Here is an 18,583-nt window from a genome sequence, read left to right on the forward strand (position 1 = left end):
CCTCTACAGCTGAGCTCAGACTTGGAGCCGGGAGAAGCAGCACCGATCAGTTGTGCTGCAATGCAGGGATCATGCTGACAGGAGGAGAGAGCGGAGTGATGGGGAGATGAGCTCATCATTGGGCTGCTCTTTTCACTGTCAGGTCTCAGGCCAGGGGAGGGCCCATGACGGAATAGGCTCTGAGGGAGGAGGTTGAGTGATGCCGGCTGTCAGTAAATCTGGAATACTGAGGACATCTACTGGAGGAATAGAAGCACTACAGGGGGGGGCTCTGGGCTGAAGGTGTAAGTTTTACCTGGAAGGCGGATGTTTTCTTTACATTGCAAAAGCCGCCAAAACCTTCAGATATAAAAAATAAAATGTGTTCAAATACAAGGAAGGACACGGAATATTCCGCTCCCTATAGTGTGATGACATTCAGGCAAAGCTCTGTAATGGAATGGGACTCCTCTAATAGGATGTCATGCAGTAACTTACAGTATAGCAACCAATCAGATTACTATTTCCTGCAGGCAGCTTAGTTAGAGATGAATTCTGATATTTTTGTATAGTTAAGCTTTGACAACAAGCTCTGGTTTACATTGGAGCGATCCGACATGTCAAAATGAATGAAATCAGCTGAACTCGCACAATTTCATTCCCGCTGTCAGCATCAACCTGGGCTGAAAGCTGGAATTTGATTGGTTCCTATGCTATGTGGGCTGAAAGCTAGAATTTGATTGGTTCCTAAGCTATGTGGTCTGAAAGATGGGATTTGATTGGTTCCTATGCTATGTGGTCTGAAAGATGGAATTTGATTGGTTCCTATGCTATGTGGGCTGAAAGCTGGAATTTGATTGGTTCCTATGCTGTGTGGGCTAAAAGATGGGATTTGATTGGTTCCTATGCTATGTGGGCTGAAAGCTGGAATTTGATTGGTTCCTATGCTATGTGGGCTGAAAGATGGAATTTGATTGGTTCCTATGCTATGTGGTCTGAAAGCTGGAATTTGGTTGGTTCCTATGCTATGTGGGCTGAAAGCTGGAATTTGATTGGTTCCTATGCTATGTGGTCTGAAAGCTGAAGTTTTGATTGGTTCCTATGCTATGTGGGCTGAACGCTGGAATTTGATTGGTTCCTATGCTATGCAGAGCTGCACCAGATTTTGCACTCTCCAGTTTTAGTAAATCAACCCCATTTTGTAGGGTAATTACTATTGGTGCTCCATACCTGGGACTTGATGATGTCATATTCCTGCGTCTCTGGAGAAACGCCGTGGAGGTTCATGAGATAATCACAGCTAATGGCCGCCGTCTGCAGGAAAAGGAAAAACGCATTTCTCATAATAAAATCAGGAAAGCGAAACGCTTCCCCATTCATCAACATGCTGATCACATTTTAACCCCTTCATACCTAAGCCTCTTTCTGCCACTTGTTGCTCACAAGTTAAAATTGTTTGCAATATTTTATGTCACGCTGTATTTTCTCAGCAGTCATTTTCAAATACAATTTATTTTTTTAGAAGAAATACACTTTCATAAATAAAAAAAACAAACAGTAAAGTTAGCCCAATTTTTTTGTAAAATGTGACAGATGATGTTATGCCAAGTAAATAGATACCTAACATGTCACGCTCTAAAACACACTCGTGGAATGGTGACAAACTACGGTACTTAAAAATCTCCATAGGCAACGCTTTAAAAATTCTATGTTACAAGTTTAGAGTTGTAGAGAATGTCTTGCGCTAGAATTATTGCTCTCTCTCCGACGATCGCGGCGATACTTCATATGTGTGGTTTGAACAATTTTCAATGAACAACTTACGGGGCGCTTTAAATAGATTTTTTTCTTTTTTTATTTTTGACATTTTTGCCCAAAAACGTCTACGGTAGGAGTGAACAGAGCCTTAAAGCATTAAAAACGCCAAGTTTGGTTGTTTTGAATACTGACATTTTTTTAAAATCTGGCGCTGTTCACAATTGGATATTTTTGTGGTGTTTTTCTGCCCTAAGGCTGCATTCACACCTGAGCGTAGCATCTTTGAGTGCTTTTCCGGCGTTATTTTGCGTGTTTTTATGCACGTTTTTGAGCCTGTATGCAGCGTTTTTTTATTAGCCAATAGAGAAAACTCCTATCTGTTGCATCAGTTGTTGCTAGGTTAGCTTTTACTTATTCTTTTATTATTATTCATTTATTATAATGTTTTCCGTTAGGGTAAGGGAGTTCAGCTTAGGTTACGGTTAGAGTTATTTATTAATATTAATATTTTATTTATTTTTTATTCTATTTTATTTATTATATGAATAATAATAATAAATGTAAAATAAATACACAAATAAAAATCATAAATTAAAAAAAAATTCAATAAATTAATATGAAGATTTTGTTGTAGGGTGTTTAGTTATTTATTATTATTTTATTTTTGTAAGGGCTAAAGTTAAAGGGTTAATTATTTATTGTTACTTCGTATTGATTTATTGAATTTTTTTTATTTGTGTATTTATTTACATTTATTAATTTATTATTATTCGTATAACAATAAATAATTAACCCTTAACTTTAACCCTTGCAAAAATAAAATAATAATAATAAATTACTTAACACCTTAACACAAAATAAATGATTATTTTTTAATAATGTATTTTTTTTTGTTCGAGTCTGGGTGTTTATTGTTATTTTATTATTATTATTAATAATAATAACAATGCATTTATTATTTTATAAGGTTAGAGGTTAATTATTATTTATTAATGACATATTATTCATTTTACATATTTATGATGATTTTTAGTTATTTGTGTATTTATTTTACATTTATTTATTCATATATTATTACCATTTTATTTTTAACTTTTTTCCATTTGAGCAGAAAATCACACAAAAATGCACGAATTGCGTGTTTCCATTCATTTCTAAGGAAATACAAACGCTCCAAAAAACAAAACAACAAAAAAACGCCCCAATCTGCCTGATTTGAGAGATAAACAAAGCTCCAGAACTTGTTTTATTATAATGTTTTTTTCAATAGGGTAAGGGATTCAAGTTCAGTTTAGGTTAGGGTTAGGAGTTGTTATTTTATTTATTTTTTATTTTTATTATTATACGAATAATGATAAATTAATAAATAAATGTAAAATAAATACAGAAATAAATAAAAATCACAAATGAAAAAAATAATGAAATACCCTAACCCCAACACAAAATAAATTATTATTAATATTATGTTTTAATAATGTATTTTTTGTTGAAGTCTGGGTGTTTGTTATTTTATTATTATTATTATTATTATTATTATTATTAATAATAATAATGCATTTCATATTTTATAAGGTTAGAGGTTAATTATTATTTACTAATGCATTATTACATATTATTCATTTATTTTATTTACTAATGATGATTTTTAGTTATTTGTGTATTTATTTTACATTAATTTATTCATATACTATTACTATTTTATTTTTTACAATAACAATAATAATAATAATAATGCATTTCATATGGTTAGAATTAATTCATAAATAAATGTAAATTAAACACATGAATAAATAAAAATTATAAAAAAAATAAAAAAAAATTCAATAAATGGATGCTAAGTAACAATAACCAAATAATTAAACCTTAACTTTACCCCTTAAAAAAAAATTACCCTAACAAAATAAATTATTATTAATATTTTGTTTGAGTCTGGGTGTTTATTGTTATATTATTATTATTATTATTATTATTATTATTATTATTATTATTATTAATAATAATAATGCATTTCATATTTTATAAATTTAATTTTTATTTATTGATGTATCATTACATATTATTCATTTATTTTACTTACTAATGATGACTTTTAGTTATTTGTGTATTTATTTTACATTTATTTATTCATATACTTTTACTATTTTATTTTTTACAATAATAATAATAATAATGCATTTCATATTTTATAAGGTTATAATTCATAAATAAATGTAAATTAAATACATGAATAAATATAAATCATAAAAAAAAAATTCAATAAATGGATGCTAAGTAACAATAACCACAATAATTAACCCTTAACTTTAACCCTTACCCCTTAAAAAAAACTAGATACCCTAACCCTAACACAAAATAAATTCTTATTGATATTATTTTTAATTATGTATTTTTTTGTTCAAGTCTGGGTGTTTATTGTTATAATAATAATAATAATAATGCATTTCATATTTTATAAGGTTAGAGGTTATTATTACATATTAATAATTTATTTTACTTACTAATGATAATTTTTAATTATTTGTGTATTTTATTACATTTATTTATTCATATATTATTACTATTTATTTTTTCCATTTGAGCAGAAAATTGCGTGTTTCCATTTATTTCTATGGGAAAACAAATGCGCCAAAAAAAAACAAATCTGCCCAATTTCAGCGACAAAAAAAAAACGCTGCAGGACTTGTTTGTCTTCAGGCGTTTTGGAGTGGAGATGTGAACAATCTCCATAGAGAATCACTGATTTTTTCCTCCAGCGTTTTGGAGCTTCAAGCTACAAAACTCTCCAAAAAAAAAAGAAAGCCAATGAGTGAAAAAGGGAGGGCCAGGGATAGTCAAACTGGGGAGGGAAGACCTAAATGATGCTGGAAGTCCATCCAGGAAATGAGGGCGGGGCTCTATCTGGCTTGCAGAAGCTTCTAGTGCACATTGTGAGAAGCTCACAGTGTGCAGTGAAATCAGAGTAAAGCCAATTCTTTCCAGAAGAGAAGCCGCTACAACTCTACAAGACTAAAGGGAAGGTCTGCTGTAAAAATGTGGGAGGAGCGAGCAGATCAGTCCATAGATGGTCCCCAAAAAAGACAGAGCGGGGAGAAAAGGGGAAGGGAAAACTCGCAGAATTCTTTCTGGGGAGGTAGCGGAGTCAGCGATCGATCGCTCATCGTATAGTCAGATGATCGTTATGTATTCACATATAATTGCTGCACATTCCTTATTAATCCCAGCGATCGTTCAGGAAGCCGGCTGTGACATCACAATCCCTACTGATGGATTCCATGGAGAGGAGAAGAAGGTCCTGTGCAGAACAAGCACTCGGAGGCTTCATAGGCTGAACACTGAGATGAACAACTGGCGCCACCTACAGCTCTCCCCCTTCCATTACACCCTACAGGTGATATTTTATACCAGTGATGGTGAACCTTGGCACCCCAGATGTTTTGGAACTACATTTCCCATGATGCTCATGCACTCTGCAGTGTAGTGGAGCATCATGGGAAATGTAGTTTCAATACATCTGGAGTGCCAAAGTTCACCATTGCCGTTTTATACAATAGGAAATAGCCATGGGATGCCATCGCTGACATTATCGAAGGCTACGTTCCCGCGCTGCGTGTGGCGGGGAACTCGCACAGAAACGCGCTGCCCTCGCAGACGCACGCCGGTGCCATTAAAGTGCTTGTAAACCTCAGACGTGAAATATGAAACAAAGCATATCCCTCTAGTGTGTGTACTTATCTCAATCCGGTGCACTAAGGCTAGGTTCACACTAAATGTGGCATTAAAATCATGCGACGTTACTTGAAATTTGTGCGATTTCAAAGCTGCATGTCAGCGACTTCCGGTGCGACTTGGCTGACACCTGTGCGGGCACATGTGGCTATGCAAGCTGCACCTGAAATCGCAAAAAGTAGCATAGAAACTACTTTTTTCAAATCAACGCAGCACCACAAAGTGGGAATAGTTAAATTGCCGACAATAGGGTGCGACTTGTCATGTGATTTGACCTGTCAAGTCGCATTTACAAGTCGCACTGGTGTCAACGAGGGCTAAGTGACATTTCCGTCTACTGCTTTGTTCTTTTGCCATCAGCATGAATCACTTCTGAGAAGTTTTCTGGACACCAACAGAAACATAGTGACAGGGGAGGCAGCTCCAGCACACAGCCTGTGATTGAGAGCCTCAGCTCTGTTCCTGTGTGCTGTGAGGTTGGGTTCTCTCTATTTAGCTCCCTTAACTGAGCTTTGCAGAGTGTAACTTCCAATCTCTGCCCCCTTTTTCTGACAGCTCAGGCAAGCTTTATAAATTACGGACTTCAAAAACCGAGCACTTTCGCCCCCTTCATGCCCGGGACAATGTTCAGCTTTCAGCGCTGTGGCACTTTGAATGACAATTGCGCGGTCATGTAACACTGTACCCAAATTTTATTTTTATGATTTTCTTCCCACAAATAGATCTTTCTTTTTGGGGTATTTGATCACCTCCGGGGTTTTTTTTTTTTGATAAACAAACTAAAAAAGACCAAAAATGTTGAAAATAAAATAAAAAGATTTCTTATTTGTCATAATATTTTGTTTTCCCCTTCACTGATGGGCACTAATGAGGCAGCACTGATGGGCATTGATGAGGCGGCACTGATGAGTTGGCACTTAATGGTGGCACTGATGAGGAGGCAGATATGTAGAAATGATGGGCACTGACAGGCGGCACTGGCAGGCAGGTGTGATGGGCAGCACAGATGATGAGGTATTGATGTGTTACTGCTGGGCACTGAGGTGGGCTCCTATTGTCACTGGGGTGGGCTCTGATTGTCACAGTGGTGGGCACTTATTGGCACAGTGGTGGGCACTTGAAGGCTTTTTTTATTGGGGGCATGCTGGGCACTGATTGGTAGCTTATTTGCACATCTCAGGGGGCTGCGCTGATAGTCAATGTGCTGATTATCAGCACAGACCCCCCGTCTGACAGGGAGAGCTGCCAATCGGCTCTCCCTGTCAGCGTCAACCGAGGAATGCCGTTTACCGGAACAGGTATTGGTTACAGCTGATCACGTGGTAAGAAGCCTCTGACAGAGGCTTCTTATCACGATTGGAGATGCAGTGTGTCAGACTGACACGCCGCACTCGCTGCGCGCCCCCACGGGCGCGCGCCGGCATGTTATCCTGCTGGACGTCATATGACGCCCAGTCAGCATAACAGAACCACTTCCCAGTCGTCATGCTGCATACAGCGGGCGGGAAGTGGTTAAGTAGCTGTAGAGAAGAGAAGACTGCAGATAAACAGGTACAACTTACATAGGAGGATTTGTTTAATCGCTGTGTATCATCTGAGGTCAGTCCCTTCACTGGGTATATGGAAGAGTTTACAATCACATTAATGTGGTTGTAAAGCCTTAAAGTAGTTGTATTGCCCGCTTGGTGATTTTTTTTTTTAAACTATAATAAGGCTTACCTGGAGGTAAAAATAATATATTGACCCTGCATGCAGCCGCTGAAGTCAGCACCGCATGCACTCTGCAGGTCCAACATATCCTGCCGGAATGAAGGGCTCCCACACGCATGCGCGGGGGTGATGCTATGGTGGCTCTGGTCACAGCGCTCCCGGAAGAAACGCAGAGGGAACATGTCAGCTCCCTCATCGGTGACCGGGCACGCCGTGGGAGCTTCGTTCTAAGGTAAGTATTTCATAATGTGCTAGTATGTGATGCATACTAGCACATTATGCTATAGTCTTGGGGGGGGGGGGTTCTAATGGTTTACTACCACTTTAAGGTTTTTCGCCTCAATGCATTCTATGCACAAAGTTGAAAAACCTTTTGTGCTGAAGGTTCCCCCCCCAGCCCCCCCTTTTTCTTACCTGAGCCCGATCCAGCGATGTGCACAAGCGCAGCAGCTCCAGCTGCTATCTTTCTCCTCTTTGGACAGATTGGTAGCAGCGGGAGCCATTGGTAATATGTATCTACAATATCTCCTAGGAAATACATAAAGACTATTCCCGAACTTTACATGCTAATTGAAAGAGCTGGCCTCTGGAACTGTGTAGGAGCCGGACAGTCTGCTACTGGAGTCTCCTGCTATTGTCTGAAGGTATTCTGTGTTTATACTTTTGTTAATGTGTATTGTATCTTCTAAGCTTGAAGCCGGCAACAAGACATCTGAGTCATCCAGGTGGCTAATTAAAGCGGAGGTCCACCCTAAAGTGGACCTTCCGCTCATCGGAACCCTCCAGGTAACTGCACCCACTTCCGGGATAGCTCTCTGCGGAAAGGGGCGTAACTTACGCCCCTTTCCGCAAGTACCCACCCCTTCCCGCAAGTGCCCCGCTGCCTGCTGGGAAACACACAGATCCCAGAGGCAGCGGGGAGCGTCCTTATTGCGCAGCGCGATTCCCGCATGCGCAGTAGGGAACCGGGAAATGAAGCCGAAAGGCTCCATTTCCTGATTCCCATACCCAAGATGGCGGCGGCAAGACCCGACAGGCGACCTAGAGATCGGCTTCGGGTGCCGACATCGCGGGCGCGCTGGACAGGTAAGTGTCACTATTTTAAAAGTCAGCAGCTGCAGTATTTGTAGCTGCTGGCTTTTAAAAAAAAAAAAAACGCGGCGTCCCGGTGGACTCCCGCTTTAACATAATGTTTTTAGTCAATGTCATTTGTTGTAATTATGTTTCTGGTTACAGTTTGTATTGTTAGGGTAATATGGTCGGGGGGGGGGGGGGGATGTCCTCCTATGGGATATAAAAGTATGTGTCCGAGTTTCAAATAAAGTGTTCCAGTTTTGTACCTGAGCTAGTCTTGCCTGGTTCTTGGCTGCAATATGTGGCTGTAATGTCTGATATCTGAAGGTCCAGACTGGGGGAAACAGTGTACTGATGGAAGCACTCAAGCGGAGTTTGGGAAGCGGTTTGGTTACAAGGACCACCTATTGAAATGAATGGGCTGCCCTGAATGCGCAGGAAGACACATGTGCTCTGTTGCACCTGCATGGCAGGAACGTGGGCCCAAGGGCTCTTTCATATAGATGGTTGGGGGGTAGGAAAAGAACACGGTTAAGCCATGCATTTACACCCCCACCCCAACTAAGAAATGTAGCCTCTCTGGACTGTATCCATGCCACAGCCACAGTGATTTGTTTCACAGACAAAATTCAATGGCACGTCACATATGGCAGGTGGATCTGCTGCTGAACTCACCAGTTCAAGTGAATGGGGCCACGTGCAATGCATGCGACTGTGGCACAGTGGGTTGGCATTTTGAGGGTTAAAGAAGATGACATATGGCCTCCTTGCCACCTTTCAAATTCAATCTGAAAAACAATTCCACCACAGATAGCTTTTTAAAGGGGAGGCTATGGGCCTGTGGCTCTCTGGCTGTGGGCCTGTTCCAGGTCTGGGACTCAACAGGTGCTAAAGCTAGGAGGCAGGCATGACAGCCAGCATGTTCAGGAGGGCAGCAAATGTCAGTCTCCATATGTTGCTTATGACATGCTCCCTTGATTATTGGCAGTGAGGGCAGCCATAGGGGGACTGCCATTACTGACTGGATTTGGAAGGTACAGGTGTTGGAGGTGTCATCTTCATCCACACTCCACATCATGGCAGATCCCTGCTCTGGGGGACTTCTTCCCTCTCCAGCTGCACCCAGTTTAGGGGCCACTTACATATTGGCTGCAGGGTTTGAACCACTGGCCAACGGGCCTGTGCAATGGCCTAGGGCTATGGTCTCCAAACTGTGTCTTGGGGCCTGGATGCGTGCCCCTTTGCTTTGCCTTTATCTGGCCTTTGGGGCTTTATTCCTGTCACTGATGCCAAAGATGGGGCGATATTCATTCCACTGATGCCAATAATGGGGCACTATTCCTCCCACTGATACCAACAATGGGGAACTATTCCACCCACTGGCACCAGCAATGGGCCGTTATTCCTCCCACTGATACCAATAATGGGGTGCTATTTCTCCCACTGATGGGGCACTATTCCTTCCACTAATACCAGTAATGGGGCGCTATTCCTTCCACTGATGCCAATGATGGGGCACCATTTGTCAAAATTACACCAGAAATAGGGCACTATTCCTCCCACTGATGCCAATGATGGGACACTGTTTCTCCCACTGATGCCAATGATGGGGCACTGTTTCTCCCACTGATACCACTAATGGGGAACTATTTCTCCCACCGATAACAATGGGGCGCTAATCCTCCCACCGATAACAATGGGGCGCTATTCCTCCAACTGATACCAATGATGGGGCGCTATTCCTCCCACTGATGCCAATGATGGGGTGCTATTCCTCCCATTGAGGCCAATGAAGGGGTGCTATTCCTCCCACTGATGCCAATGATGGGGCGCTATTCCTCCCACTGATGCCAATGATGGACGCTATTCCTCCCACTGATGCCAATGATGGGGCGCTATTCCTTCCACTGATGCCAATAATGGGGCACTATTCCTTCCACTGATACCAATGATGGGGCGATACCCCCCCCCCCCCATTAAAACTAGTGATTGGGTATTGCCTGCTCCTGCTGACAGGAACAGTAAACTGGCCCTTAATTTAGAAAGTTTGGAGACCCCTGGCCTAGGGGGTGCTTAGTGGTACCCTTCAATCAGCCAATCAATGAGGTGTAGGATGCCACCACAGCTCTTCTTCTTCCTATGTAAATCAGTGACTACAAGCAGAGACAACACTGTGGAGGCTCCAACACTGGCAGTGGCGTCGCTAGGGTGGGGATCTGCACAATGGTAGAGACTGAGAAATATCGGGATACGGTGGATGCGTATATGGTCCAGGAGCCCACCTTAGACTGGTATGAAAATGAGCAGTACATGGCGGGATGTTATAGAGCCGATGACACCCAGAAAAGGTCGTAGAGGAATCTCTCCTCTTAGCAAGCCATCAGGATGAGACCAAAGCAGCATAATACATAAAAAATGATTTATAGAATATTTCACACGATCGTCTGGATGAGATCATCGTCTCCGGAATATTCTACCAGGACGAACCGTCTGATGTATTTATTGTGGTTCAACTACTGAAAAAATCAGCTCATCTGCCTCTATCGCCCCCCCAGAGAAAAAATAACTGCACAGGCAAGCTGACGGGGCCTCTTTATCACTTGATTCACATCGCAGGTATTTCTGCACCTGCAACCACCCGCAGTAAAAATGTGCTGCTCTGCTCATTCTTAATCGCACCCCCACTCATCTCAACTCACAGCATGTTTGAGGGTACAGGAACTGCAGGCAAATCGCATGGTGTGGTCACATTTTTGGAAACATGCCTTTTTTGGCAGAAAACTTGCAAATGCAGGCTGCAAGAACGCAGGGATGTGAACCTAGGATTAAGCCGGGGAGGTAGTGGGGAATTTTATTTTATTTTATTTTTTTATACCATGCGCCTAGCTTCACATACATGTGTTTATGCGGCCCGTGTTTTGTACCTAAAACATACCTCATAATGCAGCCCGCAGGGAAATCACATGGTAATATTGATCATGTGATCTCCCTGCGGTTCCTGCACAGGCACTGCGATTTTACATATGTGGGGGTGTCATTCAGAATAAATAGCAGCCCCGCGCATTTTCTCACAGCAGCGGGTTTTCACTGTGGGTGGTTGCAGTTGCAGGAATCGCTGTGAACCTAAATGCAGAGAATGCTATAATGAATGTACACTTAATTTTCTTGTTTTAAATAGCAAATATGTCACTTACCTGCACTGTGCAATAGTTTTGAACAGAGCAGACCCGAACCTACTCTTCGGGGGACCCCCGGTGGCGCTGCCTGCTTCTTCTGTGTCTGCTACCATAGGAAGCTATTCCCTCTCCTACTGATGCCTCTCCCCCTCCCAGTTCAGCCCCTCCCTTTCCCTCTTTTGTCCCTCCCTATCCCACTGATGCCTCTCCCCCTCCTAGTACAGCCCTTCCCTTTCCTATTGATGCCTCTCCCCTCCCAGTGCAGCTTACTGATGCCCCTCCCTCTCCCTGTTTCCCTGTTTTGTCCCTCCCTCTCCCACTGATGCTTCTCCCCCTCCTAATACAGCCCCACCCTTTCCCTGTTCTGCTACTCCCTCTCCCACTGATGTCTCTCCCTCTCCTTCTGCTCCCTCTCCCACGGATGCCCCTCCCCTCCCTCTCCCACTGATGCCTCTCCCCCTCCTTCTGCCCCCTCTCCCACGGATGCCCCACCTCTCCCTCTCCCACTGATGTCTCTCCCCCTCCTTCTGCTCCCTCTCCCACGGATGCCCCTCCCCTCCCTCTCCCACTGATGTCTCTCTCCCTCCTTCTGCTCCCTCTCCCACGGATGCCCCATCCCCTCCCTCTCCAACTGATGCCTTTCCCCCTCTCCCACCTCTCCAACTCCCACTGATGCCCCTCCCTCTCCTACTGATGCCTCTCCCCCTCCCAGTGCAGCCCCTCCCTTTCCCCTTTTGAACCTCACTATCCCACTGATGCCTCTCCCCCTCCAAGAACAGCCCCTCCCTTTCCTATTGATACCACTCCCCCTCCCAGTTCAGCCCCTCCGACTTCCACTGATGCCCCTTCCCCTGTCAGTACAGCCCTTCCCTCTCCTACTGAAGCCTCTCCCCCCTCATAGTACAGCCCCTCCCTCTCTTACTGATGGCCCTCCCTCTGCCTGTTCTGCCCCTCCCTCTCCTACTGATGCCTCTCCCCCTCCCAGTGCAGCCCCTCCCTTTCCCTCTTTTGTCCCTCCCTATTCCACTGATGTCTCTCCCCCTCCTAGAAAAGCCCCTCCCTTTCCTATTGATACCACTCCCCCTCCCAGTTCAGCCCCCCGACTTCCACTGATGCTCCTTCCCCTATCAGTACAGCCCCTCCCTCTCCTACTGATGCCTCTTCCCCCTCATAGTACAGCCCCTCCCTCTCCCTGTTTTGTCCCTCCCTCTCCCACTGATGCCTCTCCCCCTCCTAGTACAGCCCCTCCCTCTCCCACCCCTCCCTTTCCTATTGATGCCTTTCCACCTCCCAGTGAAACCCCTCCCTCTCCCTGTTCTGCCCCTCCCTCTCCCAATGATGCCTCCCCCCTCCCAGTGCAACCCCTCCCTCTGCCTGTTCTGTTCCCCCTTCCCCTCCCCCAGTACTCCTGTGCCTGGTGACCCTTGTTCAACTCTAATATGATATCTACATACAGTGCTACTCTACCAAAAATTGTTTTAGAACCCCACGCTTTCCAACCAGTCACTCACCGTCAGTGCAGCTCTTCCAATTCGAACAACCCCGAAATCATTGGGGTCCCAGTAGTGTGCCCCATACACACAGAGACTGGATGTGGCCAGACCGGCCGAGACCAGAGACACGAGTCGGAGAGGAGCCCTCACCATCCTGGGAAACCTGCATATAGGAGATCAGTGTTAATGGTCTATGGTGCAGGTGAGACAAACGCCTAACCAAAGAAGGAGATTGGCTGAAGTGTAGGGGTCATCTCACACGTAGAATTTAATTCCCACCAATCGGGCCTTGTCTGGCTGACCAGTAGCTCCGGGAACCAATCAGGCAGTTGCGGCAGCTGGTCACAAAGATTAGCAGAGGAAAGATGGCCTCTGCTCTTCTCTATGGTCTAGGAGGACTGGAGCAGCGTCATGTTGTCACTTCCAGCCAAATGTAATCAAACATTTTTTTTAAAAAAGCATTAGATACATTTTTTTTGTATCTAATGCTTTACACTGTAGAGGAGAGATGTGGGGTCTTATTGACCCGGATCTCTCTGTAAAGAGGACCTGCCATCCCTTATTTCTAATAACGTTTACATTCCTTGTGATAGAAAAAAAAGTGATCAAAAAAATTTTTTTTTAAAGGGACAGTGTAAAAATGAAAAGATATTTAATTAAAAAATAGTAAAAAATAGAATTAAACATTTTTAAGCACCCCCTGCCCCCCTTTGCACCACACATGTGAGGTATTGCTGCAATCGTTAGAGCAAGAGCAATAATTCTAGCACTATACCTCCTGCGTGACTCTAACCTGTAGAAATTTTCAAAGTATCACCTATGGAGATTTTTAAGTACCGTATTTTGGCGCCATTCCACGAGCATGTACAATTTTAAGTGAAGTCTGAGAGGAGCAGTACACACATTGAGAAACACCCAATCTGATTGCAAGATCCACACACAACCAAAACAAAGCAAAATGGATGGGTTGAGCCAGCAACACTGTAGTCCATATAACAATTTATTGGTGACTTGTTACAAAGGAGTGGCAATAAAACCAAAAATATGACGCGTTCCGGGAGAGCCTAAGTCGTAGCCAATTTAAAAGCGTGGCATGTTGGGTATCTATATATATATATATATATATATATATATATATATATATATATATATATATTTTTTTTTTTTTTTTTTTTTATTGCATTTAAAAAATCCCTGCGCAAATACAGTGTAACATAAAAAAATGAAAGACCACTATTTTATTCCCCAGGGCCTCTGCTAAAAATAATTATATGTATATATATATTATATATATATATATATATATATATATATAAAGCAAATAGTACATGGATAAAAATCAGTTCATGTCCTGAAAATATCAGTACTAACACAGCGCTAAACAATAAACAAATTAAAGTCCCAAATAACAGCATAAAAATCCAAAAGTAGATTGTGCATAAAGGGTGACAATGATGGTATAATCAACGCTGTGAGGTGATAATAATGTTCATCAAAAAGTGCTGTAACTACTCCATCCACCAGGATTGCACCAATATTTCACCGCGTGAAGTTCGTATCCCCTCAGGGGGTTAAACTCACCAGATATAAGAATAATAAGCTCCTTTAAGGGAATAATCCCGTTTTTATATACCGCAATTCAAATGTCCTCCACCAGGGTTCGTCTGCCAAACACGCTTCCTTGCTTGCTTCTGGGCTCTCACTCTTTCTGCTACACCCTATCTTCTCTCTTCTCGTGCCACCTGCATTGGCAGACGAACCCTGGTGGAGGACATTTGAATTGCGGTATATAAAAACGGGATTATTCCCCTAAAGGAGCTTATTATTCTTATATCTGGTGAGTTTAACCCCCTGAGGGGATACGAACTTCATGCGGTGAAATATTGGTGCAATCCTGGTGGATGGAGTAGTTACAGCACTTTTTGATGAACATTATTATCACCTCACAGGGTTGATTATACCATCATTGTCACCCTTTCTGCACAGTCTCCTTTTGGATTTTTATGCTGTTATTTGGGACTTTAATTTGTTTATTGTTTAGCGCTGTGTTAGTACTGATATTTTCAGGACATGAACTGATTTTTATCCATGTACTATTTGCTTTATGACTTTTTCTACTTTAACGGCTGCTGCGCTATAGACCCTCGAGACTAATTCGATAGGTTATTATTATATCTGTTTACTATTTTTCTGAATGTTTGGTCTGCTGAAATAGGCGCTGAGTGGGGTACTGTGGGCCTATCTTATACCCTTTTTGTTCTCTATATATATATATATTATATATATATATATATATCCCTTTCATGACTAAGCCTATTTTTGACATTTGGTGTTTACAAGTTAAAATCCGTATTTTTTGCAAGAAAATTACTTAGAACCCCCAAACATTATAATTATATATATATATATATATATATATATATAATTATATATTTTTAGCAGAGAATCTAGAGACAAAAATGGTGATTGTTGCAATATTTTATGTCACACGGTATTTGTGCAGCGGTGTTTTAAATGCAACTTTTTGGGAAAAGGGACACTTTCATGAATTTAAAAAAACGAAGCAGTAAGGTTAGCACAATTTTTTTGTATAATGTGAAAGATGATGTTACTCTGAGTAAATATATACCAAACATGTCACTCTTTATAATTGCACGCACTCATGGAATGGCGACAAACTACGGTACCTAAAAATCTCCATAAGGGTCGCTTTAAAAAAAAAAAAAAAATTCGGTTACCAGGTTAGAGTTACAGAGGAGGTCTAGTGCTAGAGTCATTGCTCTCACTCTGACGATCGCGACGATACCTCACATGTGCGATTAAAACACAGTTTACATATGCAAGCGTGACTTCCGTATGCATTTTCTTTGCTGCGCGAGCTCGCGGGGACGGGGGCGCTTTAAAAAAAAAATGTTTTTCTTATTTATTTTAATATGAATGAATTGTTTAAAAAAAAAAATGTGATCACTTTTATTGCTTTTTCAAGGAATGTAAACATCCCTTGTGACGGTAATAGGTGGTGACAGGTACTCTTTATGGAGGGATCGGGGGTCTTGCACTTCAAAGCATTCAGATCGACATTTTCTGCAATTCTCAATACTGTATATATATATATTTTTTAAACCGGCGCCATTGGCAGCCGAGTAAACGAGAAGTGACGTCATGACATTGCTTCCGTGTTTACAATCAGGAGACTGGAATGAAGCCGCTTACGGCTTCATTCCAGTCTGTCCCTACCTGCCGGAGGCATTAGATTGTTGACCGGGACTCCCGGTGGAACGGGAGGCCCGGTAAGAGCGGAGGGAGGCAGTGGGGGTGTCTGCTCCTCCGGTATAACAGCGAGAGGCTTTTAGCCACATCGGTTATTATTGCTGGAAAGTCGATCGCCGGCTCTAAAAAACAGTACTGGGATGATGCCTGCAGCTGTGGGCATCATCCCGGTAAAACCCCCAAAAGCCGAGTACACACATCTGCGTATGCTCAGCAGCAAGGGGTTATATATATATATATATATAATGTTTGGGTGTTCACCGTTTCAGGTCCAATGTCAGCCCGAATTTGGACCTGAAATGGACCAAAAAAAGGCACCAGTTTTCCTTGCAAAACACACCGGACCTGCTGCGGAGATTTGTGAACCAGCTCCATAGAGAGCCAGTCACAATCTCCTGCTATGCAAATTGGAATGCAGGGAAACCCACATCCAATTCGCAAAGGTGTGAACCCAGCCTCAGAATTGGCCCCGTAGGCAAGTGGTTATAAAATGACATTGGTCTTACTTCTTACCGCCAGTTTCTTTATCTCTGATAAATAAAATGACTATATGAAGAATATTTGTATTTAAATAGGTTCAGATCTTTGCGTCAAACAAAGAAAAAGAGGGCGAACCAACCATGTGCATTATCCTTTGATATGTTTAATAAAAGACTATATTAAAAACTACCCACAAACATGTGAAGGAAAACCGCAATATAAAAGCCTTAATCTGATGGCAATTGATCTGGTATCAACAGTCTCCAGGTAATGAAGGAGAGGACACGGGAACCAATGCTGGCTGACGCGTTTCGAATGAGTACCTTCTACCTCAGAGAGAGGCTAAGAGGAAGAAGGGGAGGGGCCAGGACGGTACGACAGGCAAGTCTATCTGCCTAGGAGGAAGAATACACCATTCCAAAACCAGCCGCTGTAATATTTCATGCCACACACAGAGTGGTGCTCTGACACACCTGGTACTTGTGAGTACCCCATTGGTGGATTGTTCTATTTGTTCAATAAAACGTTTTAATCGATGTCACACTATCAAGGATTTTTATTTCCCATTATTCCTGAGATACTGCGTGGGATGTTTTAGTTGACATATTTATTGTTTTTATTTTGGTCATATCACATCTATGTCACATACGTCACATTAATACTGCACGCATTTATTGTGTAATATTCTAAAGCACAGCATATAATTTACTATTTTTTTGTCTATGTGCACGAGTTTATGAGACGTATGTAACGCTTGCAGCTGGTTAGCGATATCTATTAGGCTTTGGGTTGATTGAGGCTCGCAGGTATTGTATTACTTTCGTAAAATAAATCTTACCGGTCAGCCCTGGTGAAGGGAGATCTATACCCCTGAAACCTGTTGGGCGTCAACTCTTTTGCGATTTATGGCGACAAAGAATGATATGTGAACTGATCCCTATGGCTCGTCCCTCTCATGCTTCCACTCCACATAAAGAGGATCTGTCACTGATGGGAAGGCGGGATCTCCATCCTCGATCGATCCTCCACCCTGTGTAATGATAATTCATGATTATATGAATGCTAATAATTATTGTTGATAATATATTACGCTAATAATGATAGTCCCAGCCGTGGTGAGGACAGATAATAAAACCAATAATGCACCAACACAGGTCATATACCAATATGAAGAGGTCACATCTTCCACACCTCCCAACTTTTTGAGATGGGAATGAGGGACACCTATCATCAAAAGTATGCAGGCATAGGACACGCCCCCTTAAAGGACAATTTAACAAAAAAAAAAAAAACAAGATTGGTTAAACCCACAAGTGCATGTTTTAGCACTACTATTCCTTTATATTGGCTTTTGGAATTTAAAAAATGTAAAAAATCAGATGAAAGGTTTAACGCTGGGATAAAAAAGTGCATTTTGTATACATCTATATAGATCAGACCAAAATGAGGGACAAATGAGGAGGAAAGAGGGACATTGCTCCAAATCAGGGACAGTCCCTCGAAATCAGGGACAGTTGGGAGCAATGCATGTTCCATTGAATGAAGTCAGAACTGTCAGTGTTTCTCCCACTGACACCTGCAAGGTCAGTCTCTGATTTGCCCCTATGGGGGCAGCCCCAGCTCTATCACCTACCTGCGGTCCAGCTTCCCCTCTCTGAACAGCCCCCCCTTCCCCGGAGATGGTAGGTTCCAGCGGGCGCGGTGATCTCTGGGAAATGTAGTACGTGGCTCGACGATAACCTCTGGCCTTGAAACCGTTGAAGCATACAAGGGGTGTGGCTAGAACAGACCACCTTCCACAGGCGTGGGGGAGCTTCCTTTAGAGTTACATAAGCCGCATACCGGTGCTCTGCCTGTCGCCATTTTTTCTGAGCCTTTCCAATTCTCTCTCAATGGAGGACTTCGGCAAAATGGCGC

General features: G+C 42.4%; 1 protein-coding gene across 1 annotated transcript in view; it reads right to left on the reverse strand.

Moving 5' to 3' along the window:
* The window catches only part of ADCK1 (aarF domain containing kinase 1), a 44,135-nt gene extending 25,581 nt beyond the window's left edge, over positions 1-18,554 (reverse strand). Inside the window, exons 1-4 of the mRNA XM_077463590.1 lie at positions 18,300-18,554; positions 17,505-17,696; positions 12,935-13,079; positions 1,210-1,293 (exon numbers count right to left, since the gene is read on the reverse strand). Coding sequence (XP_077319716.1) covers positions 1,210-1,293; positions 12,935-13,069 — 219 coding nt within the window. The 5' untranslated portion in view covers positions 13,070-13,079; positions 17,505-17,696; positions 18,300-18,554. The remainder of the gene's footprint in view (positions 1-1,209; positions 1,294-12,934; positions 13,080-17,504; positions 17,697-18,299) is intronic.
* Positions 18,555-18,583: the final 29 nt, after the last annotated feature.

Source organism: Lithobates pipiens, unplaced genomic scaffold (genome assembly GCF_037356315.1).
Source record: "Lithobates pipiens isolate NorthernLeopardFrog02 unplaced genomic scaffold, aLitPip1_a1.2 Scaffold_30, whole genome shotgun sequence".
Taxonomy (NCBI): domain Eukaryota; kingdom Metazoa; phylum Chordata; class Amphibia; order Anura; family Ranidae; genus Lithobates; species Lithobates pipiens.